The 27,717-nt window shown below is 48.9% G+C and overlaps 1 protein-coding gene across 1 annotated transcript in view; it reads right to left on the reverse strand.

Annotated features, from left to right (window-relative positions):
* The window catches only part of SH3RF3 (SH3 domain containing ring finger 3), a 375,116-nt gene extending 348,261 nt beyond the window's left edge, over positions 1-26,855 (reverse strand). The window contains exon 1 of the mRNA XM_008008347.3: positions 25,309-26,855. Coding sequence (XP_008006538.1) covers positions 25,309-25,881 — 573 coding nt within the window. The 5' untranslated portion in view covers positions 25,882-26,855. The remainder of the gene's footprint in view (positions 1-25,308) is intronic.
* Positions 26,856-27,717: the final 862 nt, after the last annotated feature.

Here is a 27,717-nt window from a genome sequence, read left to right on the forward strand (position 1 = left end):
TAAAAGTCTGGTAACCACAGCATACTGACAGTGTTTATACTTTGATGCATCAACACAGAAGGTTCTTGTCTGCAGTTCCATGTCCACCAACCAGAATCACTGACCAGGTCACTTGGCTACCGCCCAAATTTGGCTTAATGCTCTGTGGTCACATAATGAAATTCTTCATAATTTTATAATTGCACTTCATTTTGTCCTCGGCCCTGCAACTGGTGTAGCAAGTTCCGACTGCTAATGTCCCAGAGCAGTGGGAGACCAGGAGCCAGCCCTGAGGAAGCAGGTCTGCAGGAAATCCCAGCTCCATCAAGATGGTGGCGTCGGGGAGGGGGGTTAATGTGGCTTGAGCCAAAATGCACAAGAACCCAGTTCAGCACAAAATGCACAGCAGAGAAGTACACACCCTGGAGACTGGATCCAGATTCATTCCCAATCTGTCAGAAATAAAATGCCTGGGGTGATCTCATGTTTTACTATGCCACGCTCTTCCACAGCGGCATCTTCCACACACACAGGGCATCTGTCGCGCACGCCTCCTGGGGCAGATGACCCAGGGATCAGGCATTGCACACAGCCAAGCCCGTGCTTCCTCTGCTTTGGACCTTAATATTTCTCCTGGCAAGTCTCAGTTATTTTATGCCCTTTCATACCTTCGTTACTTCTTTCTCAGCAGAACTAATCTGTCCAAATTTTGGGCAAAAGCAGCATAATTGCCTTTCCAAACCTCAGCAAAAATACAAACTTTTAAAAATCACTAAGAAGCAGCGAGACAAAAAAACACACCCAATTTTAGCTTCTTCTCAGAAATGGGTTTCCAGTGACAGCTTAAACACCTACATTCCCTTCAAGAATAAATGCAATTTCTTTTATTAGAAATGAATGTACTCATTCAGCCTCACCCACAGCAGGGTTTAGCGGAACGCTGCAGTGCGTAAGTTTAGACACTAGTTCTGTTCCATTGAAATATTTGCCCCACTGCTTCCTTCCTCCCCACTGGGAATGGGTTTTCTGGCAAAAGCTTCACAATGACTGTCTTGTCTTTGCAGATGGTCCCTTGTCTGCAGACTGGGTCCATTTCTGCCCATCAAAACGTGCTTCTAAGACAGGCTCAAACTCAGCTGCATCATAACAGCAATGACTTCAGGCTAAAGTGCTGCCTTTCCCAGAAGTTTTCATCCCAGAGATTAAAGCTTTCAACTGGGTGACTCCATCGAGAATGAGGAGCAAGTACTAAGATTTACTCTTCGAGTCTGAAAGACAGGTGATATTCACTGTGAGAGTGCCCATGTGGGAGACAATGATGGGCACCCCGCCATCAGTCCTGGGAGGGGACACTGGGTCCCCCCGCTCCTCTGCCCATGCCTACTGAACCTGTTAATTGAATTTCCAATGATGAGCTGGGTTCAGCAGTCTTGAAACCATGAAATCCTTACTCTTTATTAAATAATGCCGTTTAAAGAGAATGATAATCCCCACAGCTTTAAATACAAATCTGATAATACACAATGTAAATAATAAAAGGCAAAAATCCAATTTCCATGCAGTGAACTTTCAAACACTTGTTGTTTCCAGTAAATGAGCTTTCGCTCTGAATGCTGTAATACCACTGTAGGCCCATCAGGCACCCGGAACAAGGCTATCATGCTCTCGTTCTCAACTTGAGATCGGAGCCCAGAATTATTTATTTGATTTGCTGTACATGTGAGCTAACAAAAGCACCGTACGAGGGATTTGCCAAATGCACCAGGGAAAGTGCAGGCCACCCACTCACATTCCCCAGAACTATAAAGACACACCACAACGACAAGGGGAACATGCCCACCTCCCGTGATTATAGGTACTGCCTGTCACCTTGGAAAATGAACCACCTGACAGGTGACAGTTTCGCGATAATTTATTTTTAAGATGCTGAGCGCTTTTCCTAGGAAGAAACGTAAATCCAGACACCAAATTTCATCCCCACCAAAAAGACGCTAGGAGAAAAACAAAATTAGACTCCGTGTCCATCAAGACCACTGAAAATAGACTGCTGATGCGACTTGTCAGAGAAGTAATAACTTCCCGTTGGGAAATTTAAATAATCAGCTGGGTATGAAAAATATGCTCATTCTGGATTTCAGACCAATTTCTCAGCATGTATTTTATAAGCCCTCCAGGCTGTTATTATATTAACTTCAAACCGAAAATTCCTGCAGTCCTCTGCAGATTGTATCATGATGACAATTCGGAAATCATGGGAAACGTCATACTGTTGCCTATAAACCACCACAATTTGCAGGTGCAAATCTATTAGAGTCATAAAAAGTGCATTGGCGCCACAACTTTATTATGATAGCTGAAGTGGTCTGATCTGTCAGAGCTGAGCCTTTCCACACAGCAGCCACCCATGGGCACCACGTGCCTACTGGGCCCTGGAAACCAAGGAGTGTGACCTCAGATGTGCTGCAGAGGTGAAAAACACATGGGCTTCAGGCTCGGCATGGATGAAAGGATGCAAAGTAGCTCATTAATAAGTTTTCCTAGTAATTACATGCTGACATATTTTGGATACAGTGGGTTAAATATATTCTTCAAATTAATTTCACCAATTTCTTTTTACCATGTGTGATGTGGCTACTAGAAATTTTTAAATTACATATGTGGCTCAAATTCTATTTGTATTGGACGGTGCTGCTTTGGAGTATAAAATTAGGAATTTGAACCATCAAAGGATGGTTTATTTGAACACCTGTTAAACCATTAGCTTTTCATAAATGTTTTTGAGACGTGTAGGCACGGATTTCCAGGAAGGAAAAAATTCTATATTCAGTGTGTTTCCATGGCCACAAACATGGAGCCCCACAAACACTGGGGCTGATTTTGACACTCGCTCCTGAGGGAAGCAGACCCAGATGGCAAGGAGAAGTACCTATGTGAAAAAGCCTCGGACAAAAAGACAGCACGGATACGTCAGTGTCCTGGGCCACTGGACACATATTTTCAATATATTCATTGCATTGTGTGAATCAAGAATACATCAAATATAAGCAAGAACCCAAGGACCACCGCCCCTCGCCAAATGCAAGGCAAATACATTGGTGTGGCTATTGGCTTTTGTGCAATGATGCAATATTATCCATAAAAGCCTCTCCATGGCACTCCATAAGCAGGGTCGACTTTCATCAGCGTTTCAGCAACGGGCAAGGTACCACTGGACTTTCCCCATCGGTACCTTGAAATAACTAGCTTCTTTATCTGTATGCTCCTTATGTTCAGCCATGAAGCTCTCCCACATTTATAGTATGGTAAAAGACAGCACAAAACTTTTTAATCTCTCCCCAAGTCTGAACAGCCTGATAAGGAGGTAATAGTGTGAGATTTGAGGAGGTCAGAACAGAATTCTAACCCCAACCCACACCTCCACTTCCTGCTCTGTGAAATGAGGCTCATCGCACCAATCCCACAGAAACGTAGAGCCAGACTGGAGCCAGAGGCAGCCTGAGCTCAGATCCCAGCTCCACGATTCACCAGCTGTGTGACAAGCTACTAAACTTCTCTCGGCCTCACTTTCCCCATCTGCACAATGGGGGTAATCATAGTACCTACCTGTACCTATCCCACTGTGTTGTGTTTAAAAGACTAAGTGAATTAATAAGTTGAATTCCTTGTTTTCGTAAAAAACTATTTTTCTAAGAAACTGTTTTTTAAGTGAAATAATGAGCAGAGCAGTGACAGGCTCATAAATAAAATGGCTTCAACTACGACCAGGTTATGGACAAAAATCCGTAGCATGGTCTTGCACCACCTGCCTCGGCCATCCTCTCTAGCCTCATGCTCCCTCCCCCAACCCTTCCCCTCCTTTCATTTGCTCCAAGCTCCTCAGGACCCTAGGCTTCCATGCTTGCCATTCCCTCCACTGAACACTCTTCCTCTCTCTTCACCTGGCCATGTCCAACTCATCTTGCAGGTGCAGATCTAGCAGGATTCTCCAGGTGTTGACTCTCAAAACCACTTCCTCTACACCACCTTTTGCTGGCCTTCCACAGTTTAGATCAGTGCTGCTCACCCCAGCGCTGGCATCACCTGGGGACCTTTGAACCTGATGCCAGGCTGCACCCAGATCCATCACAGGGCCCCGGACTGAGACAGACTTCAGTGTTTGGGGAGGTTCCCCAGGGGACTTCAACATGCAGTTCCAGTTAAGAACCACTAGTTTAATAAAAGAACACAGCTGCAATTAAAAAGTGATTTCAGCCTTCCACTGGGACAAAAAATATCCACGAGTAGAAAAAGAACCCCCTGATACTTTAATCTTAATTAAGTCCAACTGGAGTACAAAAATACCTGCATTACAAAGCATCTCCATTGTAGTTAAGGTTTTCCAATTGTCTTTTACTCACAACATCTTGACAGAGTCCCCATGGCACCGACTAGAATGTAAGCACCACAAGGCCAGACTGTATCTTGCTCTCTGCAATGTTGCTGCTGCCACAGAGAGCCAAAGGACACGTGGGTGCTGAATGGACAGGTGCAGGGAGATGCTCAGCCGTCCTCCTGCTGGACCCTGCATGCCAGGTCACAGGCGCAGCGCGTCCTACAAGATCCAGGCATGGCTGCCTTAATGCACTTGCTCTGTCAAACAAGCGAATTCCCTGTGGGTCCTCATGATAGAGAGCCCTGTGCCTTCCTTTGAAGCCATTCATCTGAGGTCCATGAAATGCTGTGGTAACCTCTGAGATGAAAGAGGTTTAGAAGTGCAAATGACTGTCAATGTGAATATTAATAGCTACGTTATTAACAACTGAAGTCTCTGCCAGACACTTGACTCTTGATTAAATGGAGTGGAGGAGTTCAAGCCAAGCCAAAGAGACTTCTCAGCTCTAAGCCAACGGATCTCCTAGAGAACCGGTCCCAGAGGGACCCTAGAACCTTCTTAGTGTCTGCTAGAGAAGTCCAAATAAGAGCGGTGGGCATGGACCGAGGACAGCAGTGTGGTCCTGCCCTGAACCCGCCTGCTCCATCAATGCGAGGTCCCTCGGCCAGTCTCAGCTTGGCCCTCTGCTCCTTCCTAGAGCCCAGAACAGTGTCTGGCCTGCATGAGGCACTCAATTGAAGCCTCTGAAGGCAGAAAAGAACAAATGAATACATGAGAAGAGGAAGAGGGATCTGCAGTTGAAAGCCAGAAGTGCAAACAGGGAAACAAAAATTCCCAAAGCTTGCCTGGGCTCTGTCTGCTTCGCAAAGAACAAAGTCTAGAGCTTGATTTTTTGGGTAAAACCACCAATCAGAATTGTTCCACAAGCCACGAATTCACCTAAAATACTTAAAAAAAAAAAAAACACTGCCATGATTGCTGTCCCTACACATTTTTAAGACCTAAAAATAAAAGAACACCAGCTGCCCTGCTAAACAAGCATCTGTCTATGACCGAGCCCCAGTAACTTCAGAACTCAATGCACTACACATTATGCTCTGCTTCTTCAGCCATGAATGCACTTTTCAGCATTAGAAATTATCCCTTTCACATTTTTAAACACTGTGGCTTCTGCCTGACTAATGCCATCTTTAATTATACATAATCGAGTATTTTACTGTGATCTAATGGGGTCTATTACTCATCAAAATGGCACCAGTCAGCAGTAATATTCCCCAGAGCCAATTACTCCACCCTTCTTTCATTCTTCCAAAGTGTCAGCCCACACGTGCAGAAATTTGTACACAGTTTGAGCTACAGCATCTTACCAATTTGTCCATAAAGGAAAAAAAAAGAACGCCTTTAAGAAGCCCTCCCTATGATGGCTGGCTCACGAGCTCTGCCACAGTGACAGGAAGAACCACAGATGGCGCTCTGGCCTGGGCTGGCTGCGCACACCGTCCCGGTGGATCCCCTCCCATGCTCTGCTCATGTGGCATGATCAGGGCCCATCTCACAAGAGGAAACAGATACTGCAGAAGGTACCCAATTTGCCTGAGTCCTAGAGCAGGCAGGTGGGAGAAGCAGGTTTCCACCGTCGGTGAGAACTGCATACCGGTTGCATGAGACCAAAAGACCACATAAAGGGGGCTGTCTAGGACCCGGCTGGCAGCCCAGCCAGCTGGGCCCTTCCCTGAACTTGAATTCCACAGTCACCATGCAACAAACCACCCGACTGACCTTGTCCATGATACCATGGATTTTGAGGCGCCCACAGATCTTAAGCAAACCTATGAAGATCAGACTAGAAATGAGCTAGTCCCCAACACTCTTCATTCAAAGAGATGAACTGCCAATCACTTAATAATTACAAATGCAGAGTTCATAAAAGGTCTAACTGTATATATTATATATGGAAATACATATGCATAGTCATCTGCATGAGTTATTGAATGAAAGATGAAAGGGCTAGGCTCCAATTCGGGACATTTTAGCTAAAGCAACTGCTTGTTAACTTCTTAATACTTACAAGAGAAATTAAAATTACAAAACCAAAGTGCCCTAAGACCCAGAAGCAGGAAAATATACTAGAAAGGTCACTTGATGGGCAATTGACAAATAAATCATTTTCAAGAGAACTGGGAATCAATAATGTACTATGAGACCTTGATATGCCCCTCTTGAATAATTGACTAGGCCTCTTTTTGGACCATTTACAGTACTATGTTTAGCATTCCATTTAGCACTAATTCCCTCAAGTGTGGGCTTCTTATCAGCTCTGTTGACCAAGCGGTAGATGGAAAATAATAAATACGCACAGATACGACGTTTCGCTAGCATACAAACAGCACACTGAAGCTGCAACTCAACAACTACCTTTCCTCTGACCCCAGCAACAGCAAGGTGCTCATCAGCGCAGAGACAGTCTCGTCCACAAAAGCATTTGAGGTTCCCCGATGTGCCTCTGATAGGGAGAGAGCTGTACCACCCGCCCCCACCCCCGTATTTACGTCTGTCTTTCGAGCAAACCTCTCAGCAGCAGCGCACAGCTGTAATTCCAAGACAGACCAGGCATCCTGGTCTTTTCTCCCAGGCACCTTGAGGAAGTGCCAGTCAACATCTCTGTATTTTGGACAAAAAGAAACCCATCCTCTGACTCACTCCAGGGTCACCAAGAGGGGAAAAACGAATACACACGAGACAGGGAAGAAGAGAACCTGTTTGGACAGTTGTTGGGGAGGGGAGAGCCTCTGCTGAGGAGAAAGCCTGAGAGGTCATCAGGTTGGGAGATGAGCCCCAGGGAAGGCCCCAGGAGGAAAGATGGGAACAGTTACGGCCAGAAGCGTTTTCTATCAGGACTCTCGAGGATTTCATAGGATATGGGGTGGGGGGGGGGGGGTGTTGGGGAGGGAAAAAAGAAGAGAAGAAGGGAAGAGAGAAAGGGGAGGGGAGTGGAGGGTAAGGAAGTGGAGGGCGGAGGAAAAACAGAAGGAAAGGGGACACTAAAGAAAGGAGAGAGACACAATTTTTCAAAGGAAGGATTGTAAAAAGGATACTCAGATTCTAGACTCTATGGGGCCCCCCATCCAGGTCCTTTCTCAGGGTCCCAGCCTGACTTTGGGGACCAAAGCAGCCTCAAGCAGAGGGAGATGGTCAGTCGGCCACCCACGGTGCAGACCCATGGTGGAGGAAGGGCTGGGCCTGAAGGTGGCGGTGGGGAAAGTATGCCTACAGAGGTAGGCTTCTTGGCTCCTAAACAGAAACAAGAAAGTGCTAGGAAGTGTCCATCCTCCTACCATTGGGCGTTCACGGGACCCATGAGCTTGTCCACCACACTGGAGGCCTCTTGGCATGGAATTAATGCACGAAGACTCCACAGACTCCACAGAAGTGGGCCAGCGATACAGAGGAGTGATTAGTCACTACTATTGTTTTGCACTTGAGGCCCTGGCCACCTTTGGCGATTTGTCCCAGTAACATTTCAGAGGCCTTTACTGATGCCCTTTGCCTGACCCTTAATCTGGCTGTAAGAGCAGCCAGCACTAAGTGACCAACAAGCGTTAGCTCCAATAATAATGGCCATTATTATTGTACCATGCGTTCTAATATGTATTCTAATGAAAACTTAAGACTCAAGAACAGTAATGGTGGTGACACCTCACCTTTACCAAACCTAACGGTTCAGCTGGTACTTCTCTTGGCGCTTTTCCTGCATGGACTCCCTCAGCCCACAGAGACAAGGACACTGCAGCCTGGAGGTCACACTGCCAAGGCCCTTGACTTGCTCAGGCGTACACAGCAAACATGTGTGGGGAGGGGGATGTGAACCCAGGCATTCGGGCTCCAGGGCTCCACACACACCCACAGCCCTACGCAGCCTCCCCAGCTCTGCTGCTCCGTCCTGCCTTTCAGCCTAGTGATGTGGAAGCATTGCCACTGGCCACTACGCTCCTGAGCCCATGCCAATCAACAAACCAACACTGCTCCTGGGTTCCCGCCCTTTCACAGATGGGGAGGCTCAATGGATGGTGTGGTCCTGACCTGTGAGAACACCCAAGACCTATAAAACAACCAGACGACAAATTCTAGAACAGTGCTCCAAGAAGTCCATGAGAACCTAGAAACGCATGGCGAGAGCAGTGCCAAGGGTCACTGGACCATGCGTGGAGCAGTGAGGCCCCCAGGACAGCCTAGGGGTAGAGGATGTGTGAGGAAGCAGCCGCTTTCATGAGGGCTTCCCTGCAGCCTCCCACAGATGAGAAAGGAGGTGGCAGTCCCTCACGGACAGACAGACCAGTGGTGAAGGCGACCGGTCTTCCATAAGCAAAGAGCCAACAGCAGGAATGCACGCACAGTGCAGGAATAAGAGAGGGGCAGGGCTCCCAGGGTCACGGGGAGCAGGGCCGTGGGACCTCGAGCCTGGCATGAAGTCTGGCCAAAAGGGGGCTGAGTGGGCTTGTAACCACCAAATAGCATTTGAAGACAATCACCAGGGCCATGGGCACAGATGGACTGGGGAGACCGTGGTCAGGAAGGACCCAGCCAGGACACGGCTCTGTCTCAGAAGCAGCAGAAAGGCAGGAGTGAACCGCCCTTTTCAAGAGAAAGAAATGACCAAACCTGGAGACACAGACAGAGCCAGCGAGGGAAGACTCAAAGATGACTCTAGGTCCTGTAAGAGGGCCCTTAATATTCTGCTTATGAGCTTCTCCAAAGGGCCCTTCCTGACACGGAGCCCTGAGTTTCTTATGCTACATCTGTTAGAGCCCAGGGGCCAGGTGTGAGCCTGCTGCCCTGAGATTGGCACTGAATACGCTCACCCCACAGTGTGCACTGTCCACACTGTCCCAGCACCCCAGCTCTGCAAACAAAGCTTGCTGAGCGAGGCCTACTCCCACCATGCCTTCTGCCCCCTGCCTGTCTCTTGGTTCTCAACCCCGGGTCAGTGCTCTGCTGTGGCTCAGGCTCCAGCCTGGTGCCTGACTGATGCAGACAGGTGTGACGCAGCTCCGTGCCAGGCATGCTTCACGGGCTGCAGGTGGGCCTGGGAGGGGCCCAACCTGGACCCAGTGCAGTGGCACAAGGACTCGGGGAACGCATGTCACACTTCTTGCCCCACTGATAGTTTCAGCCCAAAATAAATCCCAAAGGCTGGGTTTGCTATTTAGGTTTAAAAATCAAACAAAGCAACCGGGCGCGGTGGTTCACGCCTGTAATCCCAGCACTTTGGGAGGCCAAGGCGGTTGGATCACGAAGTCAGGAGATCGAGACCATCCTGGCTAACACGGTGAAACCCCGTTTCTACTAAAAATACAAAAAATTAGCCAGGCGTGGTGGCGGGTGCCTGTAGTCCCAGCTACTCGGGACGCTGAGGCAGGAGAATGGCGTGAACCTGGAAGGCAGAGCTTGCAGTGAGCCAAGATCGCGCCACTGCACTCCAGCCTGGCAACAGAGTGAGACTCCGTCTCAAAAAAAAAAAGAAATCAAACAAAGCAATTTTCCCAACGCTGCTTGTAAGCGTAAAATTGCCCTGTTCCTCATATTCACCTCGTTCAACCTCTCCCCTCATACAAACCCTCAGCACATCCACAGCTGGGCTCCAGCTTTCAGACACACAGGAAACCAGGGCTGAAAGGACAAACCTGGAGACGCCGTGGCGAAAGCTAGGTCTGCTTGTTCTATTACTCGAGGCAGCTTTGTGTATTTTTTTAAATACCTTTCATTATCATGTAAAATTTATATTTCCCCAGCTTTACTGAGGTAAAATAGACAAATAATGGTATATATTTAAGGTATACAAATGATAATTTGATATACGTATACATTCCAGTTAAGGTATCTATCACCTCACATAGTTGCCTTTGTGGTGTCCTGAAAATACTTAAAAGCTACTAGCAAATTTCAAGTATATAATCGAGTATTGTTAACCATGGTCACCATGCTGCACGGTAGAACTCCAGAAGTCATTCATCTTATAACTGAAAGTGTTACCCTATTTTTTTTTTTTTTTTTTTTTTTTTTTGAGACAGAGTCTCGCTTTGTCGCCCAGGCTGGAGTGCAGTGGCGCAATCTCAGCTTACTGCAAGCTCCGCCTCCCAGGTTCACGCCATTCTCCTGCCTCAGCCTCCAGAGTAGCTGGGACTACAGGCACCTGCCACCATGCCCGGCTAATTTTTGTAGTTTTTTGTTTTGTTTTGTTTTTAGTAGAGACAGGGTTTCACCACGTTAGCCAGGATGGTCTCGATCTCCCAACCTCGTGATCTGCCCGCCTCAGCCTCCCAAAGTGCTGGGAATGCAGATGTGAGCCACCGTGCCTGGCCCAAAAGTGTTACCCTTTGACCAGTATCTCCTCTTCCCACAACTCCAACGCCTCATAACCACCTTTCTACTCTCTGCTTCTATGAATTCAATGTTTTTAGATTCCAGATATGAATGAGATCACACAGTATTTGCCTTTCTGTGTCTGTGGCTTGTTTCACTTCGCATAATGTCCTCCAGGCTCATCCACGCTGTCACAAACGGGAAGAGCTCCTTCTTTTTAAGATTGAATAATATTCCATTATTTATGTATATAGGTGTGTGTATACAGCACAGGCTCCCTTTTTTTTTCTTTCTTTTTTTTCTTTTTTTTTTTTTTTGAGACAGGGTGTCATTCTGTTACCTAGGCTGGAGTGCAGTGGTGCGGTCATGGCTCACTGCAGTCTCAACCTCCTGGGCTTGAGAAATCCTCCCACCTCAGCCTCTTAAGTACCTAGGACTACAGGCATGTGCACCACCATGCCCAGCTAATTCTTTTTTTATTTTGTGTAGAGATGGGGACTTGCTATGTTGCCCAGGCTGGTCTCGAGCTCAATTTCCTTTTTTTTTTTTTTTTTTTTTTGAGACAGAGTCTCGCTCTGCCACCCAGGCCAGAGTGCAGTGACACAGTCTTGGCTCACTGCAAGTTCCGCCTCCCAGGTTCACGCCATTCTCCTGCTTCAACCTCCCAAGTAGCTGGGACTACAGGCACCTGCCACCATGCCCGGCTAATTTTTTACATTTTTTTTAGTAGAGACAGGGTTTCACCTTGTTAGCCAGGATGGTCTCGATCTCCTGACCTCGTGATCCGCAAGCCTTGGCCTCCCAAAGTGCTAGGATTACAGGCGTGAGCCACCGCTCCCGGCCTGCAATTTCTTTATTCATTCATCTGTTGATGGACATCTGGGATGCTTTCAGATCCTGGCTCTGTGAATAATGCTGCAACGAATGAGAGAGTGCACATCTCACGCTGAGGTTCTGATTTCGCTTCAGCTCAAGGCAGTTTTATCCAAACTACTGTCCTCCAAGCCTCACTTTCACAAGACTTGCTTAATGAGTTCCTTCAAATTGACTCATTTTTTCATTTAAATTTGTTTCCAAATGAAATTCCATGCAACTACCACAGTTTTTCTATATGCACCACTTGACATAAATAGAAAGGACTATTAAATGGAAACTTTAATATAAAACATGTTTCCCAGGTTCCTCCTGAGGTCACCTTGTGGCCACCATGGCAGGTCCCCCACACTGGGTTCCCTGGGCTCAGGGCCACCACCAGGAATGCCAGCACCCCAGGGGCACTTTCCCTTTCCTCATCTCTAGTGCCAAATCACACTCCAGCAGCCAGGATGCCAGCCCCAAGCCCCTGGCACTCCATTACCACCCGCGTGCTGTATCTGTCAGCACGACAATTGTCACCTTGAAAGTCGACATCCTTGACAATTCCTCAACCTGGCAGAAATTTCCCACTTAAGTTTAGAGAGTGAAAGCGTCCCGCAATGACAGTTACCTTTCCCCACATTTGCTGACGAGCCTATAGCACTTCCGTCACTCAACAACAATCCTCCATGCCTTGGCAGGTGAAACCAGAGGACACCAACGATCAGCAAATAAACCCTGGCCCGACAGCCCATGCTCCGCTCAGCCGACCTCACAGATGACTCCAGGATGGAGGGCTCCGAGGTGCAGTAGAGGTGTTCGGCCCCCAGAGAACCGAGAGAAGCTTCTGGTGACAAGACTAGAATCCTCCTCCCTCAGCCACTGGGAAAAGCAGAGTGCCCCGCTGTCCCTAGGGAGCCCGAGAGGCAGCCCCTTCTTCACTCTCAGCCACTGTGCCTGCAAGTTGGGTGTCTGTGTGGGTGCTGGGGGCCAGGGAATGGGAAGAAGTCACGGGACATATTTTTGATTCCAAGTTTGTGGAGCTAACCCCATAGGGTGCTTTAGGGGTCCTATTAAAATCAGAAGAAGCACATTTTGGAGTAGAATATAACATGCACAGGAATTTTTAAGAAAAAATTAAGACCATAAACACCTATTCCTAAGAACACCAGTGGAAGGAATGTGGGTAGGGAGGTGGGGCAGCTGGCAAAGAACTGGGAGCGCACAGCTCGCCCAGTCACAAAGGCACGAGAGTCCGCCCAGGGGGACTGGACCATGGGAAGCATTCCCTTGCTGCTCTCCAGGGGCTCAGGGACCCCTTCCCGGCAGGTGGCTTGGGGTGGGGCCCAGGGGACAAGCCAGGGGCTCTGGCAAAAATTTTAGGCACATAGCTGAGACCCCCATCCCCCCAAGAGACTCAAGGACCCCAGAAGAGGACTGGGGAGGTTGAAAAAATGATGGCCACACACCAGAGGAGGTTTCCTTGAGACTTCTGTGAGTATAGAAAGGGCCCTGCCACCTGTGGAGCTTACAGGGGGTGGCAGAAATGGGCAGCTGACAGCAGACTGGGCACACCTGGGGGGGTCCCATGCATGAAAGGAGGCGAGGACCTGGCTTTGCTGAGCTGGACACGACCATCACCCTGACCTCCTTCTCCAACCAGTACCCCCTCCCATTGATACTGTCAGGAGACTTGTTCCCCGGGGTCTAGAAAATGAGTATTTTGCTTTCTCCTGGGAGATGCTGGCTTTGGGTCCTAACTCTTCTGTCAAGACGCACTGTTATCCCCAGGCGTCATTGTTCTTCCTGGGACCTGCATCCGGAATTCACATCCTATTTCATGATAGAGAAAGAGGCAGTGGGTTGGAGCTTCAGCCTACACCTGTAAAGAACTGGTCAGCCTGGGGACTAGTGATCTCTGCAGCTGTGGGCTCAGCTCTGGGCTGGACCTGGTCACTGGGAAAGGCAGGCATGTGCCCAGGGACTGCAGAGGTCTCGAGCCCCTCCCATGAGCTTGGCACGGTGCGGAGGGCAGCCTGTGAGGGAGGATCTGAGCCCCACTCATCACTGAGCAAGTTGGAGGAAGAGGGACCTAGGCAGAGATGAGAGGCTGCCTCCGGAAAGCCAGCCGGTGGCAACAACAAAGGCTGACAGAGCAGTGGTTGCCAGGAATGCGCACAGTCCACAGAAGGGAAGAGTGAGGAAGAGTCACTGAAAACAGCCTGAAGAAATAAAAACAGACAGAAACTGCGCAGAAGGGAGACAAAAGAGAGGAACCCGCAGAAACCTGGGCTCCGGGGGTGTGGTTACATCTGTCCACCCGGATAAAGTCGACTAAAATGGGGTCACCAAGGGTGGATCCCAGCATAGCACTGATCCCTTTAATACAGCTGATGTAAACGGCTCACACCAGCCAGAGACCACCCAACAGGGGTCTGGTTGTCAGGGTGCTTCAGGGGTGTCCAGTTCACAGCAGCCCCAGATGGAAGGTGGGGGGTCACGAAAGCAAGGGCTTCTCAGCCCATAAAGATGTTTATGGCAACGATAGCACCGAGTGGAAAATCGATACCCCTGGGGCCAGACTGTGTAGGTGTTGATACTCAAAGACAGGGCATTTAGTTTGGGAACGCAGAGGAGATGTTACCTTTAACATCAATCACATTGCATAGACTGGCTATTAACCACGTGTAGAGCACACAGGCCTTTTGCAGAAGAGGAAAAAAAAATTCTATTTCCTATAAATTTAAAAAGCAAGAAATTGCTGAAGTCTGGGGAAAATAGAAAAAGAACATCAGTATGTAAAGGCATTGTAAGCAGATTTATGATTCGTAAAGAACCAGCGAAAGAGAGGGTCCATGGCTGGATGCAGCTGATCTCAGGAACAGAGAGAAGTCCAAACACGTGCGTCAACCACACGCAACCACGTGCATCAATCGACCACATGCACCAACCACGTGCATCAATGCAGCCTTCAGAAAAGAAGCAACTGATGGTGCTGGAGGGGACGGTGGACAGAGGAAAAAGGGGCCTCCCAGGACTAAGTGGAAAGCCTTCCGCAGACCTGTCCTCTTCACCCCAGCCTTGTCATGTGAGTTATGTAGGCACAGTTTCAATATGTCATGAGTCACTACCTATGATCAATAAACCATTCTGTTTCTTTAAAGCAGCTATATTTGAGACAAACAGCCTCCATCTGCCTAGGAACACAAATTTGAACAAATTAAGCCCCAGGGGTGCTGCCCTTTGGATGTAGACCCCTGTCCACACAACTCCAGATGTCAAACTGCCAAGCAACGGACACAATGGTCTTTGGCAAACAGGTGATTGAAAAGCTCAAAAACTGCAAGTTTTAAACTCCATTGTTCAATGGGCTGCTGACCCACAGCAGGTGCCCTTCTGCACTGTGAGGCCCAACCACAGAATCTGACATACGTCACCTCATTTGGTATGCTGGGGACAACGACTTTAAATCCAGGAAGACTCCTACTGTGCACATGTCAGAGCTTAGTTTGTCAAACCGAGACAGCAGACACACTCCCAATTCCATAAAGATCACATTTTTAAAATTAATTTTTAAAACCCAGATTTCTAGCACTGGAAGTCTCCCCCCTGCTGTAGTCCACAACACAAATTCAGCCACAGAAGGCACAAGAGGGCTGCCGTTCAGGATACAAGAGGGTTGCCTTTCTATTAGGAGTGTGACTGTGTGAGAGCATTAACCTTTCACACTGCACATGTTTAGACTACAAACTTGGTCCGGACAATGACTGCTAGCGATAAAATTAACCTATGGGCATCATGTACCTAAAAAAAAAAAAGGTTAGTCTCATTGGCTATCTTTGTTGAGGCGACATTAACTTAGCACCATCTACATTCTTGATGCTCTGCACGCATTATCTCATGCAAACACATCTGGTTTTAATTACCTTTGGCTGTGCCTGGGAAGAGAAAATAGGATGCAATTTTTAAGTTATGCAGATTTGGGATATGATTATAAAGAGTTAAGGAATTCAGTGGCTTATCCATAAGAAAGTAAATATGTGGATACATTTTGATAAATAAAATAAGCTGCATAATTAAATCCACAGACACCACCCATGACTCCACGTTCCCTGCCATCACCAGGCTGTGCCCCTTGCCTTCACGTCTCTTATTACCACATGTCAAGAGATACCTATTGGCTATTTGTTTATAGTGTCCTCTGAATGGTCAGTTGCAGAAAGGCCTGGATCACTTCTGGTTTTGTGACCAATGTATATCCCAGTGCCTAACACAGTGTTTGCAACAGGGTGTGTAGTCAATACATATGTGTGGACTGAATTAATTCCTAACATCACTCGTTATGGGCCAGACTTCAAGAGCAGCACTCACAGCGGGCCATGGTGACAGCTCCACAGCCCCAGCACCTGGGCCACCATTCACTCTGTGTGTTCCCTACAGCTGCAGCCTTCAGGAAGGGTGTGCAGACCCAGAGGAAGAGTGACCCACCTCCCCGCTGCAGATGAAGGAGAAGACTAGAATGAACCACCAGCAGCGGGCTGCCCAGGGGCTGCCCTGACCCCTCTCTGAAAGACCTGGTTTAATACAATACACGAAGTCCAGAATATTACTCAAAATTTGCTTGTCACCTCGCCAGCAAATGCGGCATCAAGCTAATTTTTAAAACAGTCTTGAAGTCCCAGCAACAGCAGCAACTGTCCATTCTTTCACAGCTAAACTCCCAAGCCTTTGTTTTTCCCACAGCAAAACTGAAGCCCCACTACTTTCTCCCTACATGTTTTTTAGAAATTTCTATCTGAGAGGCCAGGCACAATGGCTCATGCCTATAATCCAGTCTGGGAGGCTAAGGTGGGCAGACCACAAGGTCAGGAGTTCGAGACCAGCCTGGCCAATATGGTAACCCCGTCTCTACTAAAAATATAAAAAAATTAGCCGGGCATTAGCAGGGTGTGGTGGTGCTTGCCTGTAGTCCCAGCCACTTGGGAGGCTGAGGCAGAAAAATCGCTTGAACCCGGGAGGCAGAGGTAGCAGTGAGCCAAGATTGTGCCACTGCACTCCAGCTAGGGTAACAGAGCGAGACTCCATCTCAAAAAAAAAAAGAAAAGAAATTTCTATCTGAGAAATAAATGTATGTGTCTGCCATTGCATTTATGGGCAAAGGCACTCCACACAGGCAAGACGTCCAGAAGACAGCCTGGCCCGAGATTCAGCGGGCCCAGCCCCAGCAGTACTTTCCTCAACCCACATGGGTGAGCACTCCAAGTGTTTAGTAATCATCTGAAGGATTCCTTGACCCTTCAAATCAAACAGCAACACTGGCAGGCAAAGCTTGGAGGATTAACCGATTAGTCTTTGAACGCAAAAACAGCGGCTGATCAGGACGGGTGGTGTCTGATGAGATTAGTTAACCTGCAACTATTTACTGAAAAATGCCTAAGCCTCCCTCATCATTCTTCTTCTCTCCAGTATCTCTGGGTTCATCCTGGAGCAACAAATGGTATGCAGTCGCCCATGAATGTGTCTTAGATCCTAAATGATAAATCCAAATAATTCTCACCTAAGGTGGTGTGCTTTGATGACCAACAAAAATCAAAAGAAGCTTCAGAAAACGTGCTGGACACTCCTGACCTTCATCGTTCTAGCCACAGCAGCAAGTTCTCTTGTTTCCTGAGCATGTGGCACTTCCAGAGCATCTGCTCAAGAGCCAGCAAGCGGCAGACACCTTCTCTGAAAGGTGCTGCCCGCAACACCAAGCTGCTCTCAGAAAGCCTCCAGCTGTGGGATGGACCCACCTCACCACTGTCACTCCCCACCACAAAGTCAGCAAGATTCAGAAAGCAGAAATGCAAAGTCCTCCTTTGGCAAATCTAGACTATGGAAGAAGAAACGAAAAGAGGTGAGAATCCACTGCAAACTCACAAAGCCCCAAATCACACCAATGCCACTTTCCTCATTAGAAATTCCTGTCAGATAAACAGAGAATAAAAAGATATAGACACATGTTTTCCTCTGCAGCATATCACCTAACTAAATGGGAAAAAAAATTACATTTCATTATAAATAGAGACCAATGCAACTGCTGTCCCTGGAGCCCCCAGTGCCCACTGTGGTGCCTGGTACACAGCAGGTACTTAAATATGTGTGCAGTGAAGCCAGAGAGAAAAAAGCATCAGCGTCCCATTCCTTGAACCAGGGTAAAGACAGTTCCCTGCAAACTCCCCGATTCTCTGGTGAGGTCTTGCTCTCAGTGAGCCCGGCCCCAGCACATTTACAGGTGCCCGGTGCAAGCAGGCTTCTAAATTCTCTCACGCCTCCTCCTGACCCGAATTCCTGTGGTCAATCCTAATTCATTAAGCTCACATAAATTCATGTGAGCCTTATGCACACATTCCATTAAGTGGAAATGCAAATACCATCCTATCTTAATGTTTGTTATCAGTTAAAAAATGTAAACACGTGCTACCCAAGAGAGCGGCAACTCTTCTCGGGCCTCCTCCAGGTCTCCCAAAGGACATGTGCAGCTCTAAATGCCCTCCAAGGATGTGCAGAGCCATCAAGGGCCAGGGGAGCCTAAAGAAGGCAGAATCCAAATTGTGCTGCAACTTTATACACTTTTTCATCCCAACTTCACTCAATGGGAAAAGGGAGGCCCACATTACGGGGTGCCTGCATGATCTGTAAACCATTCACTGTTGCCAATACCTTCAGCCTGACACCCTGTTCTTTCAAAGTTAATTGAAATTCCCATAGGATACCCATGAAGCGTTTCACATTCATCAAATCTGAAGATCTCCCAAGCAAGGCAAATCTGATAAAAATTGACCTTGGCCTCTTCAACTGGTGCTATCAAGAGCATTTTCCCCAGCAAATGCTTGCTGATGTGTGTTTTTTTTTTTAATGCACCTCAAAAAAGATCATGTTAACTGTAAAAGATAGAGATTAAATACAGATTGAACTGAAATGCACACTAGAAACAATTGTGAAACTGAGCCCCGAATTTGTCATGCTCCAGCAAGCAGGCAGGCTCTCAAAAGCCAGGAGGAAGAAACAATTGGATAGAATTCTGCTCAGCTCAATCACAGCAAGCAGCCTGATTCTAGGCAGCTGTAGACAAGCTATTGTGTCCTGCGGATGACAGAGGTGGGCTCGTTTTCAGGACAGCCTGCCAACAGGCTGGATCAGCAACTGAGCAGGATTATTTTCCCCTGCTGTTTTTTTAAAGCAGATTATGGCTTAGACATTTCTTCCCTTTTAATGAAGTTTGTAAGAATCAGGAACACTGCCTCTGATAATAAAGATAAACTTGGAGCAAATTAAAAAAGGAAACCAACAGATTCAAGCAACTACTCAGCATAGATGCCCAGGAATGCTTGACAATCCAGTTTGCACAACACAGGCTGACTGAATCTAGAGGCAAAGCGTGGTATCAGACTCACAACACACACACACCCTCCCATGCACATCCACACATATACACACACACACATCCTTAACTTAGAATACTAAATACCACAAATCCACCAGCAGCCAGGCAGGCATTCTGAGGTGTGCCTCACGCTTGATAAGAGACTTTAAGATTGTCGTATTAGGAATAGGCACTGAAACGACAGCCAATCATGTGTGCCAGGCACTGTACGTACGTCATCCTATTTATCCAAAGAAGCAGATAGGGCCAGGCGCAGTGGCTCCCACCTGTAATCCCAGCACTTTGGGAGGCCAAGGTGGGCGGATCATGAGATCAGGAGATAGAGACCATCCTGGCTAACACGGTGAAACCCCGTCTCTACTAAAAATACGAGATATTTAGCCGAGTGTGGTGGCGCATGCCTGTAGTCCCAGCTATTTGGGAGGCTGAGGCAGGAGAATGGCGTGAACCCGGGAGGCAGAGCTTGCAGTGAGCCTAGACTGCGCCACTGCACTCCAGCATGGGCAACAGAGCAAGACTCCATCTCAAAAAAAAAAAAAAAAAAAAAAAAGAAGCAGACAGTATTCCTAATTCACTGATAAGAAGTCTCAGGAAAGCTAGCCCAGGGCACATGGTGAGGAAGTGTGGAAGCCAGGATTAAAACCACCTTCAGTGGGATTCCCACCAGCCCTTCCCCTCCTTCCACGTGTCCTGGGGGAGGTGGCAGGACATTGCCTCAAGAGAAAAGGTAGTCCTGTGTGCAGGCTTCAGATACCAGCCTGGAAGGCAACATTGTCTCCAAGAGTGTGACAGGAAACATGGGGTTGGGGCTGGGTCACCGTTTGCTCACCGACCGGGAGACCAAGTACAAGGGAAAGAAACCCTACTGTCTCCACTACTGGGTGTTGTCATGGGACTGTGACACCTGAAGCCACGGCCTCTCTTTGAGACCTACGGGGTAGGGATGAGAGTAAAGCCAACACAGGAGCAGAGCAGAAGGACACACCAAGTATGGATCAATGAGGAGAGGGCAGAGCTGCTGCGTTAGCCAGCTCGGCCACTCAGACTAATGTCCTGTTCATGTCACTTACATATTAATAGAGCTGCCTGGCACCTGTGGCCAAAGCCACAACAGATTTGATGCTGTTTCCTGTAGGCCAAACCGCTCTGCACACTCTGTGGGTTTACAAGACAGCAGCCTTGCACAGAAGAGCATCTGCAGCCCTGAGGCGTGGTGAATGGAAGGGGTGGCCACTGCTTATGTTTAGAATCTTGCTACTAACAAGCTGAGCCTGTGGTAGAGTAAGAGGACTCCTCTAACCAAGGCCAAAGTTAATCTTCCAAGAAACACCCCTATTAACTGCGAGCTGCTCAGCAATGAAATTCTGGAGCCTTAATTTCCCTACCTATGTAACTAGCGACCTCACCAAGTTGCAGTAAGGGCCAGATAAGCCACACTTAAACACCACTCAACCCTTAGCCCACAGCAGAGGCTTCATCCACGCCTGGTCCCAGTGGGCGCTCAATGAATAATAATTTAGATTATCCACTCACTGGCTACAAACTGCTTTTTCCACACTCAGGGGCCTTCTGAAAAGGACTTCGCTGTAACTCAGCTGTCATATCAACCACTTGTCTACTCTCTTGTGAGCTGTCTGGTTTTCTGTGAGGCCCCCAAGTGCTGGTCTTTTCCTCTGGAATCCTTATGACATCCAAGACCAAACCACGACAACACCCCAACCATCCAGCCAAACTGGACAGAAGGGGAGAGGAACAGAATCCTAACTCATCACTTCCTAGCTCTCTGACTTGCCCAAATATCTCTCTGGGCCTCAAAATAATAATTATACCAGCCACTTGGCAGGATTATTGTCAACTTTCCATAAGGTGATACATGTCAAAGTGCCCAGCATGCAGCAGGTACTTAGTAAACGTTCAACAGAAAATCTCGGGTATATAAGCAGTTCCACTGTTGAGAGCCAAAGAACATGGTAACTAGCTTCCAGATACCGTAGACACCCTCTCTATCCTGGCCTCCACTAGCCGACCAGCTGGACTAATCAACATTCTACGTCCTCTGTAACACAGCCGAAGTCACCCACACCCACCGGAGACTACAGCCTGGCAAAGGCTGGGCCAGCCACTCCTGCCTGGGGAGGCCTGTACTTATCAGGGATCTGCTGTCCTTATTCCCAACTATGCTAATGCAACTTGTACTTACAATGCTAAATATGTACCATAATTCAATAGTCTGTAACAGGGGAAGAAGTTTGAGCGCCAAAAAAAAAAAAAGCCCCTTGGGAAATCAAGATGACCATGCAGGAAAGACTCAAACACTGATAAAATGGTCAAATCAGGTGTAAATGAGAACATCAAACATTATCGGGGAGGACCTATCTAAAATCTACAAGATGCTCTACACAGAATCCTTTGAAAGTCTTAGTCTTCACTCTATTTGAAAGAAACAAATAGAAAATCATAAAAGGTGACTGTGGTTTCAGCTAAAAAGGCAATCTGGAACGGAAAGAAAGGTCCTCAGCCCTATACTCAAAAAATGGTGGAAGAATAATACGTGTGTGTGCTTATAAAATAAAATATTTAACATATATAATTTTATGATTCTCCAACTTAAAATATTTTTTCCATGAAGTCCCAGTCACATTGTCAAAGAGACACAGAAGAGATTTTCAAACAGCTCCAATGTGAACATATACCACTGTGCCTCAAGACACAAAATGCAGATAAACTAATTAGGCTCTAATGCCTACTTTTATATCATCAAAGGCACTGCCTAAGCTTTCTAGAGTTCTTTAATTTGTGACAATGTCCTTCCTTATAACCCTCACGGAATTCTGGAGTGACACCAGTCACTCCTGTAATCCCAGCACTTTAGGAGGCCAAGATGGGCGGATCACGAGGTCAGGAGATCGAGACCATCCTGGCTAACACCGTGAAACTCTGTCTCTATTAAAAACACAAAAACTTGCCGGGCACAGTGGCGGGCGCCTGTAGTCCCAGCTACACGGGAGGCTGAGGCAGGAGAATGGCATGAACCATAGAGGCGGAGCTTGCAGTGAGTGGAGATCGCACCACTGCACTCCAGCCTGGGTGACAGAGCAAGACTCCATCTCAAAAAAAAAAAAAAGAAAGCCCAAGCCAGTCTTGTGCACCTATAATAGTGCCTAGCACAGTCTAGGTGAACTGCAGAAGATGTTCTGTATAGGCTCAAATATAAGTCAAGGATTTTTTTTAAAATTCAAAAAAAAAAAAAGGAATTCTCTTATATTTGAGTCCTTATTAAATCACTTACATTAAACAGCATGCTTTGAATTAGTCAATGTGGAACCACAAAACCCTTTTAGCAAGACTCTCACTGCACTGAAACAATTTGATTGATGCTAGCTTGGGATGTTAAAGGGATTTTCTTGCAAAATAGTGAAAACAAAATAATAAACAAACAAGTTGGCCTGAGAAGTTTAGCATATATTAGCAACTGCAAGCGTTGGATAGTACCATTAAAACAGGACTGTTTAAAGGTCATTTTAAGAAGTAACAAAGAAGCAACACACATACAGTATTTGCCAACAGGCATATAAAAACACCAACAAGTCCAGATCTAAGGCTATGGGTACTCGTCACTGGGTATACGATTTCTGGGGCAGCAGCGTTAACTGACTCCAAAAAAGTGCTTTATCTCAAACGGCTCAGGTGAAAGCACAGCTGAGAGGTTCTGCTAACCGCGTCAGGGGACTCCAAGTACTCTGGCGATCACCAAAGCCGATGAAAAAGACGCAGGTAAAAAGTTCAGGAAAACACCGTTTCGTGCCCTGCCAGTAAAACCAAATAGAAACCAAAACTGTTTTGAAAATAATGTTGTCACAAGGTCTAACTGTAACAAAATTAATAAAATAAGCTACGCAAATACTTACCTTCTTACCTAAAAAAGTATACATATCCTAATTGACATCTAAAAGAAGATGTGAAGAGCTTCTAACTGGGAAATGATGGGACTGTCATATTTATGGTTACCTATCATGGCACATTAGTTAAGTAAGTGTCCCTCTATTAAACAACATGCAACAACATCCAGCATTCAACTTTCCTGGGAGGAGTCAAGCAATTCCAATGGACAGTAAAGTACCTAAAGTAATTTTCAGCTGAAATCTTTGTCAACCAAATGTATAGGGTTGCTCAATGACCGATACGCTATTACAATCCTTCCCACCCCTGAAGCATGTGCTGGACCTAATGCTATTATCCCAACATGGTAGTACAGTGCTAGTGTAGTGTGAATACAGCACGCAGGACTCCTGGTTATTAGTTAAATAAGTGCTCGTCTATTAAACAACATCCAGAAACATCCCAAACACAAAAAGTCATGAACATGACTATGCACCCATAAGGAAAGTCAACCAAGGGTCTCAAAATATGGTCAGTAAAACATCAATTTCCTGCTACTACTAAATGTTACTACTAAAAAGTTCCAATCTTCAACCCCTTTGATAAGTTCTAAAAGGTACTACAAATGCCACAGAATTCCCAGAGCGGCATCAAAGCTTCAGCCTGTTACATTTCAGAGGTTAGCTCCTAACCTCCTGGTCAAACACAAGTCCCCCAAGATAAACTAGGAGGACATCTGTAAAGAGATGGTCATCAGAATGTCCCAGCGTTTTACCAGAAGCAGGGCTCCAAATACCACATATCGGAACAGAAGAAGGTAACCCGCCTATTTAGCAAATAAAGATATTTAATTATAAATACCTTAGAACAAAAACAGCAACAAGGCCAGGAAGGAAAAGTTTGAAAATTTCTAACGCAAGCATTTAGCTGGATTTAATCACAATTAAAACCAAAGAAAAAAAATTTCCCTTCAGCAGGCAGCGCCCCCAGGTGACCCCCAGTGACTACCCCTGACTGTCGCCATTATTCCTGATCCATAGGAAAAAAAGCCCATTGCAGCAAAGAATGGCATTTAACTCAAGCTCAACATCTAAGAGTTTAAGTTCCTTTTTTTTTTACTTTTTTTTTTTATTATTACACTTTAAGTTCTAGGGTACATGTGCACAACGTGCAGGTTTGTTACATACGTATACATGTGCCATGTTGGTGTGCCGTACCCATTAACTTGTCATTTACATTAGGCATATCTCCTAATGCTATCCCTCCCCCCGTCCCCTCCCCAAAATAGGCCCGGGTGGGTGATGTTCCCCTTCCTGTGTCCAAGTGATCTCATTGTCCAATTCCCACCTTAACCTTAGAGATTGGCAGTACTGCCTAAACCAGGTGCTAGAATGTTCCCAGCATTTCAGGATTACACATAGTGGAAGGACTAGGCATCACCAACTCCTTAAATAGTCAAAAGTAGAGGAATAAAGTTGTGTTTCTAAAGCAAATGATTATTCCAATAGACGACGTGTTTTTGTTTTTGTTTTTTTTTAACATCTAAGTGCTTTTCTCCTTTCAAAGAAATTAACAAAACCCGGGTCCTTTTTTTCCCACTTAAACCAGCATCTCCATACCCTCTTCCCTGATGACAGTTCACAAGGTGGCAAGGGTGTGTAAAGACAAGCTGTAAGACGCTTTTAAAACCAAATCACTGAAGCCATCCAGAGAAGGTCTTTCGTCTAAAACCAGCAGTGAAGGCCCTAAAATGCGGCTGTACCAAAAATAATAATCATAAAAATAAATAACCCCCGTGGGAATGCAACCCTGCCTGGGAGCCCAGGAGAAGACCTTGGCTTCTGGTCAGACACTGCCAAGTCCAAAAAGGGCTGGGTCAAAAGGCTCCTGGGGCCTCCAGATTAACTCCTTCCAGACTACTAGAAAGACTTTGTGATCAGCATTCTTCCAAACCCCAGTCCCACTCTGCCTTCTGCCCTCCCCTCCTTAGCCAGACCGCAGGCAGGACGCCCGCCGGCTTCCCAATGCAGCCATCAGAGCCCTGTCACAAACGCTAAGCTCTAACTTTTCTCCCGGCAGGCCCAGAGTGTGCAGAGGGAGTGTCTGGGGATCCAGAGGAAGAAGGTCCCCGTTTCTAGAGAGATGCAAGGGTGATGCTAAGTTGAAGACGCAGGGTAACAAGTCCAGCCAAGGAATCGGGGGTGAGCGGCGGGACAGGAAGGCGTGCCCACACCGCAGAGGACGCACGTGAACAAGCGACGAGGTGCCCTGGGACCGGATGCCGCCACCGAGCAAGCGAAGTTGGAGGAAGAGCAACAGCGGAGTGGGCCAACACCGGGCCACGCTTGGTCTCCTCCGCATCTCATCATTGCCCCCACGCTGAAGCACCCACACACTCCCACGTGCCGTGGCCACTTCCGCGGAGACAGATACCCACCTTTGCCACCGGTGCGCTCCTGCTGGTCGCCAGCTCCCGCAGACTGCCGGTGGCGCTGCCCGCGGCTGCGGAGAGGAAAATTGGGGAACCCGGGGCGCTGCCTGTCGCGCCGCCCCCGCCGCCCGCGAGCGTGGGGGCCGCACTCTGGCCGGGGACGGGACGCGCGGGCGGGCTGCCGCCGGGGCTAGTGCCCGCGCGGGGCCGCTGACGGATGCCATCCAGCAGGCGCACCAGCAAGATGTTGGCGGGCAGCTCGTCCACGCCGCAGCCCACCAGGATGCGGCACTCGGGGCAGCGCAGCTCGTGGCGCGAGCACACGATGCTCTCCAGGCAGCGGCGGCAGAAAGTGTGTTGGCATGGCAGCACCTTGGCCGTGGTGTCCAGGCGCTCCAGGCACACGGAGCACTCCAGCAAGTCCAACAGCGACGACTCGTCCATGTCCTCGCCCGCCCCCGCGGCGGTGGCCGCCGCCCGCCGCCGCCGCCGCTCGCCTGGCCTGTCCTCGTCGCCCTCGCTCTGCGCAGCAGCGGCGGCCGCCTTGGATGCGCACAGCCAGGACGCTCCGAGCAGCATGGGGGAGGCGCCCGCAGCGGTCTCGCGCGGCTGCCTAGGTCCCAGGGCCGGCGTGGAGTCCGCCACCGGCAGCCGGCATCAGGACCGGGAAGCCGGGCTCCGCCGTGACTTTCTTCACCCCAGCTGGTGGCCCGAGGCTAGGGCTGTGGCGGTGTGAAGTGGCTCGCCGACCGGCCTGCGTGGCAGGGACCTGAGTTCCGCGCGCAGCGAGCTAACTCCCTGCCAGCCGAGTCCGCCCAGTCCTGCGCGCAGCGCCAGCGGCTGCCGGCTACACCTGTCCCGCCGCGCGTCCGCCCCGCGCGGGGGCCGGGGGTGCTGTCGGGCCCGAAGCTCAACGGGTTCTGTGCTGTAAGCGGTGGCTCGCGCCTGGGAGACCAGCGGCAGGAAGTGCGGGCAGCGGCCGGCCAGGTCCCCGGGGAGGCCGGGGCGCGGCGTGCGCGCTCCCCCGCGCAGCTGGCGAGCCGCACCGCCCCCGCGGCACCTCCATGCGCCCCTGGCCTGCTCGCAAGTCGCTGTTCTCCAGAGGGTTTAGCCGGACCGTTCCTCTTCCTCGGCCGCGAGCACGTGCGCGGGGGTGCGCGCGGAGGTCACGGTCACTGCGGGGCGCAGGGAAGGAGGCGCCGCGCCTGCAGGACCTCCCCTCGCCTGGGCGCACGCCGCGCACGCAGGCGATTAGCCTAGTCCCCTAGGACATTGCCAGGGCTCTAGGGAACCCCTCCTGCGCAGGCTTGGCCCTGCCTCCTCCAAGCTTCCGAGTCTTTTTCGGCTTTTCGTGAGCCTCAGAGAGGGACGTTTCCTGCCAACGCTGCTGCGAAGGAAAGTTTGGGCGGCGTTATCCCGACTGCCTTCCTCGCCAGCGCCGGCGAGCAGCTTGGGGACACGGCTGACGCCCGGGCATCCTCCCCGACGACTCCCCGGAGCGCTCCCAGTGCTGACTCCTTTCCGAGCGGCGTGCAGAAGTGACAGCCCCGGAGCTTCGTTCGGGTGTAGGTGTGGGGATGTCCCTCAAGGCAGGAGGGGAAGGCGCTCCAGTTGAAGGGGGTACCCCGGGGCCCGCGCCGACTCCTCCCGGTGCAGCCTTGGCTCTCCGGAGTCACGGGTCGTAGGTTGGCGCCGCTGCCCGCCGACCAGCACCCTGGCGCCAGGCGCCCTGCCCCGCGCCGCACCCTTGGCGGTGCTGTACGAGGGGCTCCAGCGCCCGCTGCGGCGCAGTCTCGTGAACCCTGCTCCAATTTTTTCCTACGGAGGCGCAGAGGAGGGGAAATTCGCGCTCTCCTTCCCGACGCCCCGGCTTCTGGGAGCGTCAGAGCAACGGAAGTACGTACAGGAGGACCGAGAGCAGCAGGGAAGTTTGGCGGTGGGCTGGGGTCGGCGGCGAAGATTCCCTGCCGTGCGCTGCCCCCTCGTGGCCGCTTTGCGTTCCCGTCGGGAACGGCTGAGTTCCCGTCCGGGGCCCAGCACAAACCAGGACTGGCTGGACGCTCCACAGCGGGTTCAGCCACGGCTAACATCAGAAGAGTCGTGGAGGGCCCGCCTACCGGCCAGCCTGTCCTTGTGGTTTGTGAAGTTGTATGATCTTTCTGTTATTCTGGAAAAAAGTAGTATTTGTTGAGGCTAAAAGGCCAAAAGTGTGCTATATATATTATTTAATCCTCTAAATAGCTCTGCGAGATAATTATTTTATTTATTTATATTTACTTACATAGCTTTAGACAGGATCTCGTTCTATCAGGCAGGCTAGAGCACAGGATGCGATCACGGCTCACTGCAGCCTCGAACTCTTGGGCTCAAGCCATCCTCTCACCTCAGCCTCCTGAATAGTTGAAACTACAGGTG

The sequence above is a fragment of the Chlorocebus sabaeus genome, chromosome 14 (genome assembly GCF_047675955.1).
Source record: "Chlorocebus sabaeus isolate Y175 chromosome 14, mChlSab1.0.hap1, whole genome shotgun sequence".
NCBI classification, from domain to species: domain Eukaryota; kingdom Metazoa; phylum Chordata; class Mammalia; order Primates; family Cercopithecidae; genus Chlorocebus; species Chlorocebus sabaeus.